Source organism: Hippoglossus stenolepis, chromosome 9, assembly GCF_022539355.2.
Source record: "Hippoglossus stenolepis isolate QCI-W04-F060 chromosome 9, HSTE1.2, whole genome shotgun sequence".
Lineage (NCBI taxonomy): Eukaryota > Metazoa > Chordata > Actinopteri > Pleuronectiformes > Pleuronectidae > Hippoglossus > Hippoglossus stenolepis.
Genome location: NC_061491.1, coordinates 29,175,583 through 29,195,334, shown reverse-complemented (window position 1 = coordinate 29,195,334; position 19,752 = coordinate 29,175,583). Strand labels below are relative to the sequence as shown.

Here is a 19,752-nt window from a genome sequence, read left to right as displayed (position 1 = left end):
AATGTCATTAAGGTGTGTTGGGGTTACGAGGGATTTAAAATGAAGACTAAATAACATGAAAATATCCACCGATTCAAAACCTGAAGGGGTTATTCCAAATAAAACAATTAATTTTACAATTTCTTAATGTCAGAGCCCTGTATCAACTAATCACTCATTGATCAATATGATTAATATCAAAGCAGAAACGAGATGACAAAAACTAAAAAGATGGAAACTTTCTTTACAAAGTTAAAACATCAAACATCTGGTTACACCAGGCAGGACCTTCAAAATAAAAGCTTCTATTCAGTTTCTTAGGTTTAAAGACTTCTAAGTAAAACTGGTTCAACTGCTGTGTCTCAGTTCAGGCTCCGCCTCCTTCAGACCCTGTATTTAAAGACAGACGTCACTACACCGTTCCCATAACCCAAACCTTTCATCCCCAAGAAATTAAAGCCCCAACAGTTGGATCCTTCTCAGGCCAAAATGTCCCAGGAATCATTGCGCTCCAGTGATTTTTTCAAAGAGGTGATGGCGCCGGCATATGATGAGACGTCCAATGTTTGAGTATCACGACTCAACTAAGCAAACAGTACAAATGTTAAAAAAACCAAGAGCGATTAAAACGTTAATTTTGTCCAACCTGCAGCTCTGTTGCTAGGCAACAGCAATAAAGGCGGAACGAGCTTGTAACGCTGTTCATTAATCCTCTGTCGAACAGGCCGTCTCAGTTCAGCCTTCGCGTCCTGCAGACCTGCACCCCCATGCCAAAGGAGATGGCCCCTGAATTTAGACACAGCTATAATGTTCAGTCTGATGAAGTCCCGCCTAGTGGACGGGGCCTGTTGATTCTTATGTCGCCGGCTGCTGACTTCACATCCGTCTGTGTCCTGATTGACTCGAATTCACCTCACTGTTGTTCACCTCCTCATAGTCGTCGTCCTGAGAGGTGATGATGTCACACAGCCGGTACCTTTTCTCCTCCTGATCCTGCTCCTCCTGTTCTCTTATGCAATTCTTTAGTTTCTCCTTCAGGTCAGGGAGTTCCCTCTGATACAGGAAGTCAATGATGTCTGAGGAAGAGGAGAGACTGACTTGAATTTAAACAACTTAAAAACTTTAACTTTGTTGAGAACAGGAAAGAAAATTAAACTTCAAAACTAGAATTACCACACTGCGCTTGTATGCCTCCGTCCACATTCACAGTAACGTGAGGTCACTGTGACCTTGACCTTTGACCTCCAGGCACCAAAGTGAACATGAGTACAAAATGTGAAGACATTCCCTCCAGGCGTTCCGGAGATATCACCTTAACAAGGTTTGTGAGGTCACAGTGACCTTTGACCACCCAAATCTAATCAGTTCATCTCTGTGAAGATTCTCAGTCATACAGGTCATGGTATCTTCAGACGTTGTACAAGTGAACGTAGGCAACAGGACTTGCTTGTATTTCACCTCTAATCCAAGAGGCTCCTTCAGTTTTGAGAATCACTTGAAGTGAATATTTGTACCAAATTTGAAGAAATTCCCTCAAAGCGTGCTTGAGATATCAAAAAACACTGAACACGTCACAACAGACAAAGTAAATGAGCTTCCTACAATAGTTGTGTCTGACCACGATACTCGACCTGTGGTTGGTAGCGGGCGCTGCAGCTTGGTTTTATCAAGCCCCCTAACCCTAACCCGACAGATCTGTTGTAGTGAAGAATAATCATCCTCAGGTCTGTTGATTGTATTCATGTTTCCTCCGTGTGAAAGCACCTGTAAACCTACATACTAACCTCCATATGATAAACTGGTCCAGTTGGGAACTCTGGAAACTTTCAGTCTGTGAAAAGTCTTCTGTACACACACAGTAGTCACGTCACTGCAACAAAACAACACATTACTACAGTTACTACACAGTACTTGATATGTACTACATTAGGTCTACAAAGTACTACACCAGTACCTCATAAGTACTACAGCATCTGACTAAATTAAGTGCTCAGACTCATGACCGGTCACTGTGACCTTTGACCTCACCCAACATTCTGAGCCACCTCGTCCCAGTCAATGTCTGCAATGTCTTCAACACGCATGTTGTACAATCTGCAAAAAAAACACACGTGATTGGTTCACACGTGGTCAGGTTCAGGTGCAGCCCGGTTCAGGTGCAGTCCGGTTCAGGTGCAGCCCGGTTCAGGTGAGTCCTGTGATCTTACGTGTTAATGAGATGGATTTTAGCCTGAAACCCTGTAGCTCCTCTGTTGAAGATTCTGCCACCTGGAGACAGTTTAAACTTCAAGATGCTGAACCTGAAACACAGAGACAGAGAACACCTGAGAATCTGAGCATCTAAATCAGGTGTAAGACAAATAGGAAACAGGGTTTGGTAGAAACAAATCCAGGTTTTAGTCAAAATGATGCAACAGCACCACCAATCAAAATCAAAGTAAAAAACTGAAATCATAGGCTGATCCAACTTGTGTGAATTTCATCAAGTGACTCAGTGGGTGTGGCCTCCTCCTGCCTGCATGTTCTTCTGACAACATCTGGACATGATGCTCCTGATGAGTCGGAGGATGGAGTCCTGGGGGTTCTCCTCCCAGATTTGGATCATCAGCTCCTGGACTGTGGACAGACTTGGTGGCGTCAGAGGCACCGATACATGACGTCCCATAGGTGCTCAACTGGATGTAGGTCAGAGGAACGTGAGGGTCAGTCAATGACATCAATGCACCAGGAGGAGCCCAGGGGCCACAGATGTTACAGCAGCATAACGTTTACCACGACGTCTCATGTGCTCAGTGTGAACCTGCTCTCATCTGAGGAGAACGAGGCTCCAGTGGTGAACCTGCTGGTCCTGGTGTTCTGAGCTGTGAGCTCAGGTCCCACTAGAGGATGTCGGCCTCCTCATGGAGTCTGTTCCTGACAGTTTGGTCAGTAACACACCAGTAGTCTGCTGGAGGTCATTTTGTAGAGCAGTGCTCCTCCTGTTCCTCCTACACAAAAGGAGCAGATACCTGCTGCTGGGTTGATGCTCTTCTACTGTCTAGCTCTCCTGACGTCTCCTGGTGTCTCCTAGCGTCTCCTGGTGTCTCGTCTCCTGGTGTCTCCTGGTGTATCCTGGAGTAACGTCTCCTGGTGTCTCGTGTCTCGTCTCCTGGTGTCTCCTGGTGTATCCTGGAGTAACGTCTCCTGGTGTCTCCTGGTGTCTCGTCTCCTGGTGTATCCTGGAGTCACGTCTCCTAGCGTCTCCTGGTGTCTCGTCTCCTGGTGTCTCCTGGTGTATCCTGGAGTAACGTCTCCTGGTGTCTCCTCCAGGCTCTGGAGACTGTGCTGGGAGACACAAACCTTCTTGTGACCACAGGTATGGATGTGTCCTCCTGGAGGAGCTGGACTACCTGTGCAGCCTGATGGAGCTGCAGGTAGCTCCTCATGCTACCAGCAGTGAGGAGGAGCAGAACCCAGAAGTAGAAGGAGTCAGGAAGGATCAGCAGAGAGCAGCTGTCTGTGGACACCACATTAGAAACATTCCCTGTTTGGGGCTCGTCTTGCTTCTGCCTCCATTTCACCTGTTGTTACTTTGATTTGCACCAAAGCAGAAACTGCTTCACAACCACTGGTTCTTCTAATGGACACTTTGATCTCTGAAGTTTAACTTTATACTGTGAACATTAAGGTTCCCTTTATTTTTTTGAGCAGTCTATTTCCCTCAGTGCTAAAGAACAGTAATTGTCAGGTGTAATCTTTTTATTCTGTGTCGGTTCTGTAATATCTGGATCCAGATATAACACCAGGACCAGTATCAGACCGAGAAGGTGCACTGACCACTTGAGGCGACACTGGGTCCAGGACCTGGTTCCAACCTGCTGACTGATGTCCTTCCACGGCAGGTTGTTGAACAGCTGGTCTCTGCTCAGACCAGCACCAGGACTCTGCTGGACCATGACCTCCAAGTGAGCCTTCAGAGCAGACTTCAACCTGGACTCTTCATCTGCACTCCACAACCCATGACCTGCAGCTGTAGAGGAACACACAGAGACACAACAGGAGTTCAGTTAAACCGTTCTCCAACTTTGGGTACTAACAAGTCCTGGTCTCCTTCTGAAGGTTTTCAGAGTTTGATCAGTCCTCATTGGTTCCCTTGTTCAGGAGCAGAAACGTTTTTGAGATGTGATGCTGCAGGAAGCCACATGAAGAGAGGTAGAAAACACATGTGGAGAATGATGTTCTTTAGAACCAGAGAAAAACATTGGGATTTTTTAACCTGAGCCTTATTTCCTTATTTTCACTTTTTGAATGAAACTAAAAGGGAACAGTGTTCCACAATCAGGGAACCTTCACTGTCAGAAAATCTTCAGACACACGAGAACACTACAGTTTTTAGTGAACAAATCTTTTCATCTCCTCTGGTCTCAACTACAACAACCTCACCTGCCTCCTCCTCAAATGTACTCACCGACTGTCCAGAACTGATGTTCTCATGTGTGCAGAATGTTCTTATTTAAGAGAATCAGGGTTCAGATTGTTTACCGATGGTGGCGAAGCGTTTCTCTAAAGCGTACACGCTGCGGTCCATCTTCTCAGCAATCGCCTTCCAGTCATTACCATGAAGGTTCTGTAACTTGATCAGAGAACGCACTTCCCCCTCCGTGAACCTGAAAGACACAAAGAACTTGATACATAGGGTTCCAAAGATAAAAATGTAAAGATACTGAGGGTTCCACGGGTAAAACATAATGATTCAGCAGGTTCTACAGGTAGAACGCAAATAACAGGAACATTATATGATGATTTGACCTCTGACCTTCCCATGTGATTCCTGTCATCAAAAATCTTCTTGGCTCTGGTGCAAACTTGTTGACATGTCCGAGGGATCCCCTCAGCTGAGAGACAGACAGGCGGAGAGAGACAGACAGACAGAGAGAGAGACATGCAGGGAGACAGAAAGACAGAGAGAGAGACAGGCAGAGAGACAGACAGGAGGAGAGACAGACAGACAGACAGAGAGAGACATGCAGAGAGACAGCGACAGAGAGAGACAGACAGGAGGAGAGAGAGACAGACAGAGAGAGAGAGAGAGACAGAGAGACAGACAGACAGAGAGATTCATTAAATCAATGTATAATAAAGTTATTTTCATCAGTGAAGGACTCGAACATTGATCACGATGTTCATGTGGTTATGTACCGATCTTCTCCAGGAAGTGATGTCGTGCTCTCAGCCTCCTGATCTGCACTTCCTCCTCTTTATACCTCTGAGGAAACAGAAGCTGAATGGCTGAGCCGATGCCCGTCAGAGCCAGGAAGTCTGACACATTCTGTCTGATTCCCTGATTCTCCTCCTGAGAGCACCGCCCCCGACGCAGCGTCACACCTGGAGAACAGGTGAGAGATTAGAGTTTTAGTTCCACCGAGTCTGATCCTCTGACGTCATCAGCAAGAACACAGACCACTTTCTACTTCTCGTAGCGTCAGAGACCAGAACAACGATCTCAGGGAGTTTGAGTTTCTGTTGCAGATGAAACTGAAGCTTTTTTAAATCCTCCAAGTTGACTGAGAACTTCATTCAAAATAAAACTAAAGTGTAAAGTGAGTAAATACACAGAATAACTTCAGGGGATGATCACTTTTCTATTAATCATCAGAAATACTAAATAATACACACATGAAATAACAGAAACCCATAGATAAGCACTGCCAGTGAATATTATTATATACTCACACAATCATTATATATATATATATTTGCACTATTGTTTTTTCTTTAGGTGTATATATATATATTTAATTTGAATTTTTAAAAATGTTGATATTCTATTTTATTCGATATTTTTTTGCTTGTAATATTCTGAACATTGCTATAAGAGAGCCTGTGACCGAAGCATTTCATTGCCAGCGACTGCTAAATGTAATTGTTTTGCATATGACAATAAACTCTTGAATGACACACACACACACACACACACACACACACACACACACACACACACACACACACACACACACACACACACACACACACACACACACACACACACACACACACACACACACACACACACACACACACACTTTTTATTACGAGCTAAGAGGTGGATATTGTTCCTGTGTTACCATAAAGAGTGTTTGTCTTTTAACACCTTAAATTCATGGGTATACAGAAATTATCTGAATTCTTCGACTAAAAACGTAAGATACATCATGTGTGTCAGTGAAGCCTTCAGCTAATCACAGCAGAGTGACATCACAGAGGAGCTGCAGCCAGAGAACATCTGTCTTCATCTGATGTACAAGACATTTCCTTGACCTCACTTCCTTTAAGACTCAGCACTGTGTGGGCGTGGTTAGTTCTATTATGTTAAGTACTTTGTGTCCCTGTTAGAATGAAAAGCGACAAACAAAGTGGTCAGAAGTGTCAGAACCTTGTCGTTTGAAGCATTAGAACCTTGTCGTTTGAAGCATTAGAACCTTGTCGTTTGAAGCATTAGAACCTTGTCGTTTGAAGCATTAGAACCTTGTCGTTTGAAGCATTACAACCTTGTCGTTTGAAGCATTAGAACCTTGTCGTTTGAAGCATCAGAACCTTGTCGTTTGAAGCATTACAACCTTGTCGCTTGAAGCATTAGAACCTTGTCGTTTGAAGCATTACAACCTTGTCGTTTGAAGCATTACAACCTTGTCGTTTGAAGCATTAGAACCTTGTCGTTTGAAGCATTACAACCTTGTCGTTTGAAGCATTAGAACCTTGTCGTTTGAAGCATTACAACCTTGTCGTTTGAAGCATTAGAACCTTGTCGTTTGAAGCATCAGAACCTTGTCGTTTGAAGCATTAGAACCTTGTCGTTTGAAGCATCAGAACCTTGTCGCTTGAAGCATCAGAACCTTGTCGTTTGAAGCATCAGAACCTTGTCGTTTGAAGCATCAGAACCTTGGTTAGCATTAGAACCTTGTCGCTTGAAGCATTACAACCTTGTCGTTTGAAGCATTAGAACCTTGTTGAGCATTGAACTACAACTTGTCGTTGAAGCATCAGAACCTTGTCGTTTGAAGCATTACAACCTTGTCGCTTGAAGCATTAGAACCTTGTCGTTTGAAGCATTACACTGAGAGCAGAACCTTGTCGTTTGAAGCATTAGAACCTTGTCGTTTGAAGCATTAGAACCTTGTCGTTTGAAGCATTAGAACCTTGTCGTTGTCGTGAAGCATTAGAACCTTGTCGTTTGAAGCATTAGAACCTTGTCGTTTGAAGCATCAGAACCTTGTCGTTTGAAGCATTAGAACCTTGTCGTTTGAAGCATTACAACCTTGTCGTTAGGATTACAACCTTGTCGCTTGAAGCATTAGAACCTTGTCGTTTGAAGCATCAGAACCTTGTCGTTTGAAGCATCAGAACCTTGTCGCTTGAAGCATCAGAACTTTTTGTCGCTTACATTACAACCTTGTCGTTTGAAGCATTAGAACCTTGTCGTTTGAGCATTAGAACCTTGTCGTTTGAAGCATTACAACCTTGTCGTTTGAAGCATTAGAACCTTGTCGTTTGAAGCATTACAACCTTGTCGTCTGAAGTTCTTGAAGCGTTCCAGGTCGTATCTCAGCAGCTTCTTTATCTGATGGACTGATTTATTTTTGACATCTGGAACAAACTCCTGCAGCTCCTCCACCAACGCAGCGTCCAACCTGACAACACACACACACACACACACACACACACACACACACACACACACACACACAACACACACACACACACACACACACACACACACACACACACACACACACACACACACACACACACACACACATACCTGTAACATTACATTTCATTGAGCTGACGCTTTTATCCAAAGCAACTCACAATAAGTGCATCAACCACGAGGGAACAAACCCAGAGCAACAAGAATCAAGAAAGTACATTAGCTTCAAAAAGACAAACTAACGTTTTCTAGTTGACGATGATTATTAGAGAAACATTTTCTTAACCAACGTGTAACATGTACGTCATTGTTCATCAACATCTTCACTCAGACAAACATACACACGCCAACACCGACAGTCAGACAGCTGTTAATGATTCAGAGAAGAAGAAACTCACAGATCTTCATCTCCAGCTCTTTTTCTCGAACTCTTCTTCTCTCCTCCTGTCATCACCTGTTTCTTCTGTTCCCTTACAGCGTTTTTTGTTTCCATGGAAACAAAACAGTTTGTTTCTGTGTTGGTGTGGGTGGTGGTCATGACAACGATGGCCTCACTTGGTCTGTTTTTGTGTCTCTTTTCTTTCTTCTTTTGTGTTTCACAGTTTTCCACAGAGATCTCCTCATCCTCCTTTGTCTCCTTCTTTCTCTTCTTCATATAGCTCTCACTGTTCATCTCTCCATCAGCAGGAGAAAGACCAACCCCCCCTTCCTCCACTTTTGACCTTTTCTTCTTCTTCTTTTTTATCTCCATCTCGCTGTTCATCTCTCCATCAGCAGGAGAAAGACCAACCCCCCCTTCCTCCACTTTTGTCCTTTTCTTCTTCTTCTTCTTCTTTTTTATCTCCATCTCGCTGTTCATCTCTCCATCAGCAGGAGAAAGACCAACCTCCTCTCCCTCCACCTTTGTCTTCTTCTTCTTCTTCTTTATTTCCATCTCCCTGTCCATCTCTCCATCAGCTGGAGGACAAAGACTGACCTCCTCTTCCTCCTTTTGTCTGTTACCTTTCTTCTTCTTCTTCTTCATTCTTCTCTCAGGTGTGTGGATGTCGAAAGGAACAGGAAGTTCCTCCAGACTCTGTGATGACCTCTTCTTCCCCTGGAGGGACGAGTTCATGATGGACGGAGAGAGGATGATGGGAGGAGGAGAAATGATGAGTCACAGATCAATTTGTTGTTTGTAGCTGAAAAAGAAGTAAAAAACTTTAGTCAGTTGAGATTGAAACAAATCAGGTAGGTAGGGGGGGGTCGTCCTCTGACCATTAGATTTAAGGTTCAATTCCCGGGGATGCACGATATCATGTGAGCCCAGGGAGAGGGAGCACGGCCTGGCCACAGCTCCACCGAGTCCACGCACAGTGCTAGTCAAATCAGAGAGAGATATATATTGGTATATATAGTTTATAGTGTATATGTACTTTCTTGATTCTTGTTGCTCTGGGTTTGTTCCTCATGGTTGATGCACTTATTGTGAGTCGCTTTGGATAAAAGCTTCAGCTCAATGAAATGTAATGTTAATGGTTTTCCATATTACTCCTTTGATTTCTGTTCTGCTCGTTGTGTACTCTCTTCACAGCCTCTGGAGAAGAGAGTACAGTAATTTTTATGTATACTCACCTGGACTCACTCGGACTCACCCGGACTCACTCGGACTCACCTGGACTCTGGTTTTGGATTCACCGTCTCTCTCGGTCCCGCTGATACACGTGCAGGCGGCCAGTTGCTTGTTTACTTCCGGTTTGACAACAGCGCATGCGCGAGGTTCTTCTTCTTCTTCTTCTTCTTTTTCTTCTTTTTCTTCTTCTTCTTCTTCTCTGGTGATTATCGGCAGCTTACACCCATGATGATTCGTCACGGCCCTCTGCTGGCTTCTTTTGGTCACTGGACTTTTAGTTCAGAAACATTTCTGAACTATGAAGCTATGAAATTAATATTTATTTGGGGGACAGATAGTTTCCAGATTTACCTTGTGACAGCCCCCCCTCTCTCTCTGGGACTCGAACACTCACCACAGTGACTCTTCACTGTTAGAAGTGACTCTCCTCAAAGGGAAGGATAAGGGAAGTTTAAATCAACGTCTGGTTGGTGAAGTGGATCTCAGCCTCTAACTCACCCAGTACATCTCAATCTCTCCGACTCATCCTGTCACCAGAACACCAAATCACTCAGTCACGTTCCTGAAAATAGGTCCACGTGTTTTTATTGAGTAGTGATGTCAAACTGTGGGGGGGCCTCCAGCTGTTCCAGGGGCTCATCACCACAGTGAACAGCTGTTGGCTGATCACTTCCCTGGATATAAAGGCAGCAGGAGAGCTGCCACATTGACAGGCTGCACAGAGCTGAGCAGAAGCTGCTGGACAATCTATGTTTAGTTTGAATTTATGTTTGCTCCTGTTTTACCAATAAAGATGTTGGAACTTGAATGGTTTGGTTTCAGAACTGCCAAAAGGAAAAGGTTCTGTTTGTCTAAATGATGGAAGAGATTAGATGTTCTCACAGGAAACACATCAGCACTACAATGAACCTTAAGCTGGAGATATACTTGCTGTTTAAACACGCGTTCGTGGAGACAACCGGCTGCGTCGTGGACGTAGTTGTTCACATACTTGCCGATGTACTACGCGTGTTACCGGAAGATACCACTAGAGGGCACCCCGGAGAAATCAGACCGTATAGGACTTCTGGATTTGCATGACGTAAACAATAAACATGGTGACACTTGAGGAGGTAACTGTTTTGTTCATTCTAAGATCACGGCAGAAAATGAGACAGCAGCTCCATCGTAGATGGTCTGTAATCAAATACGGCGTGACAGTGGCGAGTATGTTTCTCTCGTTCTGCCAATGCGAGAAATTGATGAAGAAAAACACTATTTTTTAACCCTAAAAACAATATTCTCAAATGTCCGCCAGGACGTTTGAGAATATTGGTGGTGTTTGGTGGTGGGGGTATTGGTTTGGTGGTGGGGGTATTAAAGAATAAAAGTATTAAAGTATTAAAGTATTAAAGTATAACAAGTATTAAAGTAGAACAAGTAGAACAAGTAGAACAAGTATTAAGATATTAAGAGTATTAAAATATGAAAATATGAAAATCTAAAAGTATTAAAGTATAACAAGTAGAACAAGTATTAAGATATTAAGAGTATTAAAATATGAAAATATGAAAATCTAAAAGTATTAAAGTATAACAAGTATTAAAGTATTAAAGTATTAAAGTATTAAAGAATGTCATCACCTCCCGGAATGTTCCCCTCAGTGTTTACTGATTTCTGTTTTTGGAAAAAGGACGTAAAGCTTGTGGCAACAATGCAGTTTTGGTGGAAGATAGATTTCAAACATCATATGATTGTGACCCCTAACCCTATACAGATGATCCAAAGATCCTATCACAGGAAGAACAGGTTCTGGTTTCATTAAACCAGACTTTTCAGTGAAAGGGATCAGATCATTTGTCAGTTCACACGCTGGAGATGCTAACGAGAGCAGCAGCATTACAGTGAAGAGTTAGAAAACAGGAGGTTGTTCTGGGAACAGATTCATGTTCAGCATTAATGTTGTTAAAGTCATTTTCATCAACAATAAGATTTAATGAGATATTTGAGAATCCGATTTCAAAATATGAATATTTCATGCAGATACCAGCACACAGAGGAATAAAGAGCAATGAAGGTGGATTTATTATCTAAGAACTGAATCATGAAGAAGTCATGGACATTTCACTCAGTAAATCTGAAGCAGAAACAATAAGGAAACATCATCAAAGAATGGCAGCTGGATGCAGCTCACACAGGAAACAGCTTTATACAACAGGAAGTGAGGAAACAACAAGAAGCAGAACATGGTGACTATAGGCCAAGGACACACTACACTCAATAATAAACACACATCCTACAGGATGGTCACTGACAAACAGAGGAGTCAGTGGAGCCTGTGATGCTTCACTGTGATAAGCATGTTAGAGAAGGAGAAAAGACAAAGAGAGAAACTACAAACATGGAGAACTTTTATCATTGGAACGGAGAGAATGCTTCATTATCTGTGGGAGACAGGATCAGACAGAAGAATTTAACATGATCTGGAGAACTGTGATTCACACTCCAACACAGTGGAGCGGTGGTGATGCACCTTAACGTCGGTTGCCACCTGCCAATACACCGAACAAAGAAGAAAATGAAGAACCTTTATTAAATAGATTTTTGGAATAGGGGGATGGAATAGGAACTTGCTTCGTCTACTCCATGCATCCACCTTGTAATGCAATACCTTCAGGAACACCCAACACAGTAGGTACCGCTAACGTAATGAAGGAGAATCTTTTTCTGTCTATTTGACTTTTAACCTTTTAGTCTTTTTATTCCTCAAATGTCACCTGAGCGTGTTATTCATTTTTTTAAATCTGACCATTTCATTTTTATTCATTGGAGAATCAAATTTTATTCAATTTACAAATGATCACTTTGTCATGTTGTTGAAGATAACATGATAATTTATTGATTGAGACTCTGACACGTTGTTAATAAATATTTCAAATAACAATCCAACACAAGACAGTTTCTTGATGTTACAGTTTAAGAACTAAAAGACACAAGTACAGGTAGAGCTAGACCAGAACCAGGACCAGGACCAGGACCAGGACCAGGTCCAGGTCCAGGACCAGAAACAGAACAAGATCCAGGTCCAAGTCAAAGACCCCAAGGTTTCAGCTCATGATAATTTTTTTCTCCTTGACAGAATAAACTTAACTTTAAAAGTTGTGTTGTCAGGTTTTTTTCAGTGAATTTACACCACAGGATCCTGTAGCTTCTCAGAACCTGAGAGACCCTGATTCGGTCCTAGTCCTGGTTGAGGTCCTGGTCCTGGTATTGGTTTCCGGTATTGGTACTGTTCCTGGTCCTGGTACTGTTCCTGGTCCTTGTATAGTTGATGCAGGTGTGGTCTACCTAACAGATCATGACCCAAGTTATTAAACTGGTCCGTCCTGGAGTCAGAACCAGATCCTAGACCTGGAGCCTGGCCACAGATCTAAACATATCAGCACAGTTTGGAACCTGGTTTCAGTAAAACCTTTTTTCTGTGCTCTCAGGTCTCGATCTTCATCAGTGATGATGGCGATGGGGGGAGGAGTCATCCTCATCCTCAGTGTGTGATGTCATCAGCGACGCCCTCTGCTCATCCATCCTCCTGGACTGGACTCTCTGGATCAGACTGAAGAAATCCTCCTGACCCTCTGGAGCTGATCCCACCAGGTCATCCAGGTCAGGGAGGGGGCACCGCTGGTCCTCCATCCTGTCTGACTACAGCGGGGGGAGATTTTAAAAATAATTTTATTTCATCAATGTGTCAATTATCTTCCAAAATGATCTGAAATCAATGATCAATAATTAATCTCATCAGCGGCAGAAGCTTTGCTTTAGAATGAAGAAAGACATCAAGTCAGGGAAAGTTCTTCGTCAACCTTTGTTTATAGAGCGATGCCGACCATGACCTCGTCTGTGTGGAGCTTTAACCTCCTGGGGTCAAGTCCTGGACATAGCGTTTGTTTTTCTGTTCTTATTACTTTGTGCTGGCGACATCTAGTGGCTGCAGATATGATGTTTTCAGGTTGTCCTCTAGATCAGTAGTTCTCAACTGGTCTGGCTTCGGGACCCACCATCACCCCTTACTGACAAGCCGCGACCCTAGAGAGGGAAATATTCCCTTTTACACTCAATTAGCTGCATTTTAATTAAAAACCAAAAAGTGCATCTTAAGGACACAAGGTAATACAACATACATAACAATTCAGTAACTTAAGTAAACACTTAAGTAAGTTAAGTAAGGAGTGTGAATAGATGGCACTAAAAAATCCCCTTCAAAATAAGAGCACAGGATTTTTTTCTTAACATTTTTTTTTGCCCAGGCAAAGGCCTGCGACCCACTGAAAACGGGTCCGCGACCCACTTCTGGGTCGCGACCCACCAGTTGAGAATCACTGCTCTAGATATGTACCTGACCAATAGTATGTATGGACATGAAAAGGATGTTTGAAATTTGGTGCAAACGTTCACTTGGACTCAAAGATGAATGGAGCAGAATTTGGTTGTTGAAGATCAGAGGTCGCTGTGATCTCACAAAACGTGTGCTTGGCTTCTGTGAGAAACTGATGGTGATTGGTCACATAACGACCTATTGTGTCCAAACCCTGATTTCTCATGTACCTCTCCTGTCCACCAGGTGTCTTCATGACCTCTCTCTTTCCAGAAACTAGTTTATCTTTTTTATGATCTCCTTCCTACATTTTCTCTCTCTTCACATGCTTCCACTCCATGCTGCCTTTGTTTGAATTTCCCTCTTCTTTCTGGCTCACAGGTGTGTTCAACTTATCATCTCCCTCGCCCCTCCTTTTCCTGTTGAGGAGTAAAGGGCCATTCTGTCTTTTTAGTTTTCTCCTTTCTGCTACAAGTTAGACACTGTCTTTTCTCATCAATGTTGTAAATCTTGATATTTTGTTGATATTGCACTTCTGTCCATCCTGGCACAGGGAGTGACATCACATTTGACTCTGTGGCATCTTTTCTCTTGTGGTCGAACACACAATGTTGAACCGTGTTAAGATCAATGAGACAAACTGCGTTTTGTAAATATGATACAATACAAATACAAGTGGATGTATTGATTGAAAGTCATCAAACAGATGATTGATTACTGACTTCATCTTGTGAACATTGGGTTTTACATGTTGAAGAAAAACAAGACGAGTCGTCACAGATCAAACACAGAATATTTTTCTACCTGGAAGTTAATTAACATGTAGTAGAAGTCCACAGTGGGCAGGGGGCGCTGTTCATGGCGGCAGGCTCCACACAGAGGAGCTGGTCCTGGATCAGGCAAGAGACCAACGTTGGCTCTCTGGTCGTCCAGTCTCTGACCCTGAGACTCCAGGATCAGGTTCAACAAGGCCTCTGGCTCCTCCTGCTGGCTGCTCCTGCGCTGCAACAGAAAGGAAAGTGTCGTGATGTGAGAGGAGTTATTCAGTGATTACGTCAGACATTTGTGATGTAGAGTCAATGTTAGAAGAAGTCGTGATGTCAGTCAGAGTCCAATTTACCTGAATATGAGGAGCGCAGGTTCTGGTCCTGGAGGTCAGAGCAGAAGCGGGACTCTGAGTGCGAGGTCTGGAGGAGCTGGACCTGCCCTCAGGGCCAGACCCTGGTACAGGACTCACAAGACACCTGACGGGTGAGGTGGAGGCTGGGGTACTGGATGCAGAGGGAGGCTGAAGAACAGGACTCATGGTACCGGGACTCTGACGTCTCCGTCCTCTGTCCAGATGTCCATTCTGATGAGAAGGTGAAGAACGTTTAGGCACCTTCTCTCCAATCTTTCCGTTCTGATGAGGAGGTGAAGAAGTGGAGGGAGCAGGCTGTTTGTCAGCCATGATGTGGGGGTCGGGCCAAAGTTGGTGATGTCATCAATAGAAAGAGCTACAGAGAAAAAGTCATCAACTCAGGATCTGATCATAACACAAGACGCTGAACTGTCACTGTATCTCTGAAGCTGCTTTCAGACATTAACTGAAGATTTTCCTGAAGCTCTCCGGGAAATGTGTGGAAGCTTCCCAGTGAGCGAGTGGACGTGTTGATGAGGTTTCTAACACGTGACGGACGTGAAACTGGAAGAACACAAAGATCTCAGGATGAAGAAGAGGAGCCGTACACGTAGAAGACGAAGACGTCCACTTGGAAACACGAGGAGGTTCCAGATCTTTTGGTGATGAGGGCCGACGCCGGTGTGGATGAGCTGTAAACAACAACACTGATCTTTCCACAGCAGAGTTTATACGTCATGTCCGGCCTCCTGCTGCTCTACAGGCTCCGCCCCTGCTGCTCTACAGGCTCCGCCCCTCGCCTGGATGTTCCCACATGTTCCTGTTGGTGTGAACGAGTCGGACCCGACAACCTGCTGCTGCTGCTTCACAAACACTAACTACACAACATGTCTGGATGAATGTCTGAATACAACTTTTTACTCCATCTAGTGTCTGTCAGAAGAATCTATACACACGGTTGGTATGTAACACACAAACACTTAAAACCTCAGAATCTGAATAATTAATGAGACAAATCCAGAAAATGTTTCACAACAATAAATCTAAATCAACTTCTATTTATTTTAAGTTTTCTACCTAAAACCAGCAGCTTGATTAAAGGGATAGTTCACTGAAAATTCATTCATTATCTACTCAGCACTATGATCGGGGGGGGGGATGAAGTGTTTGAGTCCACAAAACACTTCTGGAGTTTCAGGGGTAAACAGTGTTGCAGCAGGAAACTTTGAAACATGAAGAATTCTTTGGTGGATTTGATACAGCAGCAGCTCTTCTGGTTCAGGAAGCAGAGGATCATGGGTAATATCCAGTGGGGCGATACAGTCAGAGTCAACACATTGATTCACTTTGTTTGTTCTACACATGAAAACCTTCATCACTCAGAGACCAACAGAGTTAATCATTTGTGGCTGCAGGGGGCGCTGCTGCTCATTAACAGTTACATAGTGTTGATTTAAGTTCTGTCTTCAACTCTGAAATATTACTCCACAAATCCAACAAACAACAAACAGCTGACATCACGAAGTTTGATCAAACGCAGTCTGCGTTACTTCACCTCAACATCACAACGCTCGTCCAACGCTCGTCCAACCCTCTCTCCTCGTTACAGGACAAATTCTCCTCCTTCTTCTTCTTTTTCAGGTCTGTGCTCTGTGTGAAGAGTCTCCGTCCACACACACACAAACTGGCACAATGGAAGAGAAAGAGGACAAACTCCCCCTCTGGGCTTACATCATGGTTACTATGGTAACCAAAGAGAGGCTCTAAATCCTGCGTCCCTCAGTCCAAACACACACACACACACACATTCCTGCATTGTTGGGAACTATTGAGTCGAGAACTGGGTCCTTGTCCTACAAAGTTCAACATATCCAGGATCTCTTTCCGAGATCCAGCTGAACCTAACCAAAAAATAACAGTCAGGCTAAGTGGTCATGACGCTGGTTATCAACTCGTTATGTTTCCTCATCAAGATATGAGCATGTGCACATGAAAGGGGCGGGGTTTATTGCATATAACCAATCACAGACATGGGCAGTTTGACTGACAGCAGAGCCTCATATTTCACAACAAGGATCAAACTGTTAAACTGGTTCTCCTCCGCTAACACTCCCAGTACATCAGTATCAGTAAGTGGAGCAGATGCAGTCTGTGGTACTGGGAGCACTTTACGGGTCAGGCTGGTTCTGTTGGGCTCCAGCAGCTGACAGAGGTTCATCCTCTGAGGAGAATCTAGATCTTTCAGAAGCTCATCAGAGGAGCTCAAAGGATCTTGTGGGTCTCTGAAGACCCTGGTCCTCCTCAGAGACTCGAACAATCCACACCAGCTCCACGGATCCTCTAAGAACATGATGTCATGGTTCAAAGGAAGCGATTGGTCAGTGGGCGGAGCTTTATACTGTTTGATGTTGTGCCATAATGCATCAAACGTGATACCATAAAATGGTGTGCCTTTCGGCATTCAATAAATTTGGTTATCAAAATAAAATATTAAATATTAATATTTTATTATTAATATTAAATAATAACTTTAATTGATTAAAGTTACCTCGGGGCACCACCCTTCAAAGGAAGGGAAAAGATAGCCAATTTATTGATTAAGTCTCATAGATAAAGGTTCTAACTACAAATTTGGAACTCTGATTAACAATTAAATTAATAACTATAACCAAAATTACCATATAGATAGTTAGCTAAGTTGAAAGATATGGGGTTCTTGACAGTGTAGAGGTTGGCGAAATTCACTTATGCAACATTAATGGAAAAACATTTGTGAAAGAAAAACATTTATTATGAATATAATAAAGTATAAAAACACAAATTACTAACGGTCTAATTGCTAAACAAAGATAGGTATGTGTGTATACATGTGTGTGTGTCTGTGTGAGTCAGCGTGCTTTCAAGATGGCGGCTGGCCAAAGAGATAACACCCTCCCCCCTATTGGAATGTTTACGACCTGTAGAGATAATGAGGTGAAGAGTTATGTGTGTGTCTGTGTGTGTCTGTGTGTGTGTCTGTGTGTGTCTGTGTGTGTGTGTGCCAAATTAGAGGAAGTTACTAGATGTATGCAACGAAAGACTGTGAAGAGCATAACAGACTTGTACCCACAATATCACAACACAAATCAAACTTATAAACCTCACACAGAATCGAATAAACAGTCTTGCTTAGCCTAGTATAATTATTAAGCCCAGTTGTGTTACCAGTCCATGGAAAGGGGAAAAAGGAAGTTGCTGTGCAGTTCGCAGTTTTGTGTCGTCTTGCTGGTTTCTATTGAGTTCAGTTCAGTTGCTGGTTGAAGTTTGCAAGCAGGACATCGAGTCGCTGCTAGGACGTTGGTAGAGCTTGGAGGGCGAGGAGGTTTCCTTGGTGAGATGAGCTGGAAGCTGCACCGTTGTGCTCCTCTCGAAGAGTTGGATGGGAAGAGAAGATGTGAGCTGGAGAAGAGGCTCCACAGCCTTCCCTCCTGTAGAAGGATTGTAGGAAGAGGCAGGACGAGGCTCGACCGCCTTCTCTCCTTGGAGGGAGTTTAGAAAGAGGCAGAAGAGGGGGAAACCTGACTTTATATTGGCCCGGTGACCTCACAGGTCATGGGGTCCAGAGTGACCCACGGGAGTTGAAACCTGTGTCCCTGGGGGGGGTTTCACCCTCTGTGCCCCCTGGGAGACTGAGTTCCTTGGAGGAACATGCGGCTTCAGGCTCTTGACTGAACATGTAGGCCGAAGTGTGGTTTCACAAAGAACCATGGCCCAACATTGATCTCTTATCTCCAACTTAACCCGGAGCAGGTTAGCTGTTCAGCATAAGTTACCATGGCGATTTACCCCGATAACAAGTGAACCAGCTTCATTGAACTGAAAACTATGAATTAAACTTGAGTAATCAGTAAATACTGTGAACAGAGTAATCTGATTACTCTGGATATTCTGTATATTAATATTCGATGACCATAGACAGAACTTAAGTCAACATTAAGTTACTGTTACTGACCAACAGCACCCTCTGCAACCACATGCAGGGATTAATACTGTTGATAAAATATATTATAGTATTCACAGTAATCTGATCATTCAAAATAATAGATAGTCATGTAGTTACAGTATTTTTCTATTTTTAGTCCCAGTCCATGGTTCTGTACCTGATTCTATTGCTCGTACCTCAACAAACTTGACGGTAAAATCTGCGCATTTCCACGCAAACACTGACCCATGCATACGAACATTTAGCAGACGTGAGGAGGTGAACTGAAGCAGATTATTGATCCACTTCATCATTTACATTAAAACCAACAGCTTTAGTTGTGCTCGCACTACAAAACTGTTCCACATGAACCTTCAATTGAAAAAAGTATAAAACAATTTACAGCAAATTACGTTCAGATAATAATAAACAGCAGAGTTACAGAGCTGAGTCATTAATAGTTCTTAATAATATCTAATAACACTGTGCGTGTATCATCAAGTACAAGTGTAAAATGTCTGCGGTGCACAGAGCGACCTGGAGATCACTCACAAAAAAAGAGTAGAGGTTAGGATCCACTGATGTGAGGGAATCGGTCCGGTTGCTCTAAATAAATAAATACTGACGTGACACTGGTGCGTGATGCTGCGTGATGCTGCGTGATGCTGCGTGATGCTGCGTGATGCTGCGTGATGGATGCAGGTGAATGGAAGGATGAGGAGGAAACGAGGGTTCAGCGATGACTGATCAGCTGATGTAGATTCTATAGATCCGTGATCTCTGAGCTGAACTGAGTCCAGTATTAGATCGACTGACGGAACCGAACCATCCCAGGACAAACACAAGCTTATAATAATAAATCTGTTAAATTCTATAGATTGAGGACATCACATCTGTCTCTGAATTTAATAATCCTGCAGTTTTGGATGATTAAACCACGTTCTGACAGTGTGTTTCTTTGCCTCCACCTTTGATTTGGATCTTTTCTTATTTCCGGCTCGGTTCTTTCTATCGTCTTCACTCTCACTCGCTGTGTTAA

At 43.3% G+C, this 19,752-nt stretch overlaps 2 protein-coding genes across 4 annotated transcripts in view; both read right to left on the bottom strand.

Annotated features, from left to right (window-relative positions):
• Nucleotides 1–9,570, bottom strand: part of LOC118115427 (transcription termination factor 1) — a 9,662-nt gene extending 92 nt beyond the window's left edge. Inside the window, exons 1-12 of one of the 3 annotated variants that reach the window (XM_035166566.2) lie at nt 9,321–9,570; nt 8,924–9,024; nt 8,065–8,847; nt 7,522–7,646; nt 5,158–5,343; nt 4,775–4,853; nt 4,501–4,625; nt 3,796–3,988; nt 2,187–2,279; nt 2,008–2,073; nt 1,764–1,849; nt 1–1,055 (exon numbers count right to left, since the gene is read on the bottom strand). The exon at nt 1–1,055 is cut by the window's left edge and continues 92 nt beyond it. In XM_035166566.2, the coding sequence (XP_035022457.1) occupies nt 856–1,055; nt 1,764–1,849; nt 2,008–2,073; nt 2,187–2,279; nt 3,796–3,988; nt 4,501–4,625; nt 4,775–4,853; nt 5,158–5,343; nt 7,522–7,646; nt 8,065–8,780 (1,869 nt within the window). In that variant the 5' untranslated portion in view covers nt 8,781–8,847; nt 8,924–9,024; nt 9,321–9,570 and the 3' untranslated portion in view covers nt 1–855. Of the gene's footprint in view, nt 1,056–1,763; nt 1,850–2,007; nt 2,074–2,186; nt 2,280–3,795; nt 3,989–4,500; nt 4,626–4,774; nt 4,854–5,157; nt 5,344–7,521; nt 7,647–8,064; nt 8,848–8,923; nt 9,025–9,280 lie in introns of all 3 variants that reach the window. The other 2 variants (XM_035166567.2, XM_035166565.2) reach the window with 2 other exon arrangements.
• Nucleotides 9,571–11,319: 1,749 nt separating this feature from the next.
• On the bottom strand, nt 11,320–16,461 carry gpsm1a (G protein signaling modulator 1a). The gene is made up of 4 exons (XM_035165132.1): nt 16,308–16,461; nt 14,753–15,128; nt 14,437–14,634; nt 11,320–12,959 (listed from the first exon to the last, which is right to left on the bottom strand). Exons 2-4 carry the CDS (start codon nt 15,080–15,082, stop codon nt 12,762–12,764), a joined length of 726 nt encoding a protein of 241 aa, XP_035021023.1. The 5' UTR covers nt 15,083–15,128; nt 16,308–16,461; the 3' UTR covers nt 11,320–12,761.
• Nucleotides 16,462–19,752: the final 3,291 nt, after the last annotated feature.

Coding starts and splice junctions, on each gene's coding strand:
- gpsm1a (XM_035165132.1), bottom strand. CDS start 15,082: ATGGCTGACAAACAGCCTGCTCCCTCCACTTCTTCACCTCCTCATCAG. Junction 14,635..14,752: donor CCTGCGCTCCTCATATTCAG/GTAAATTGGACT, acceptor TTTCTGTTGCAG/CGCAGGAGCAGCCAGCAGGA. Junction 12,960..14,436: donor ACATGTTAATTAACTTCCAG/GTAGAAAAATAT, acceptor CCCCCGCTGTAG/TCAGACAGGATGGAGGACCA.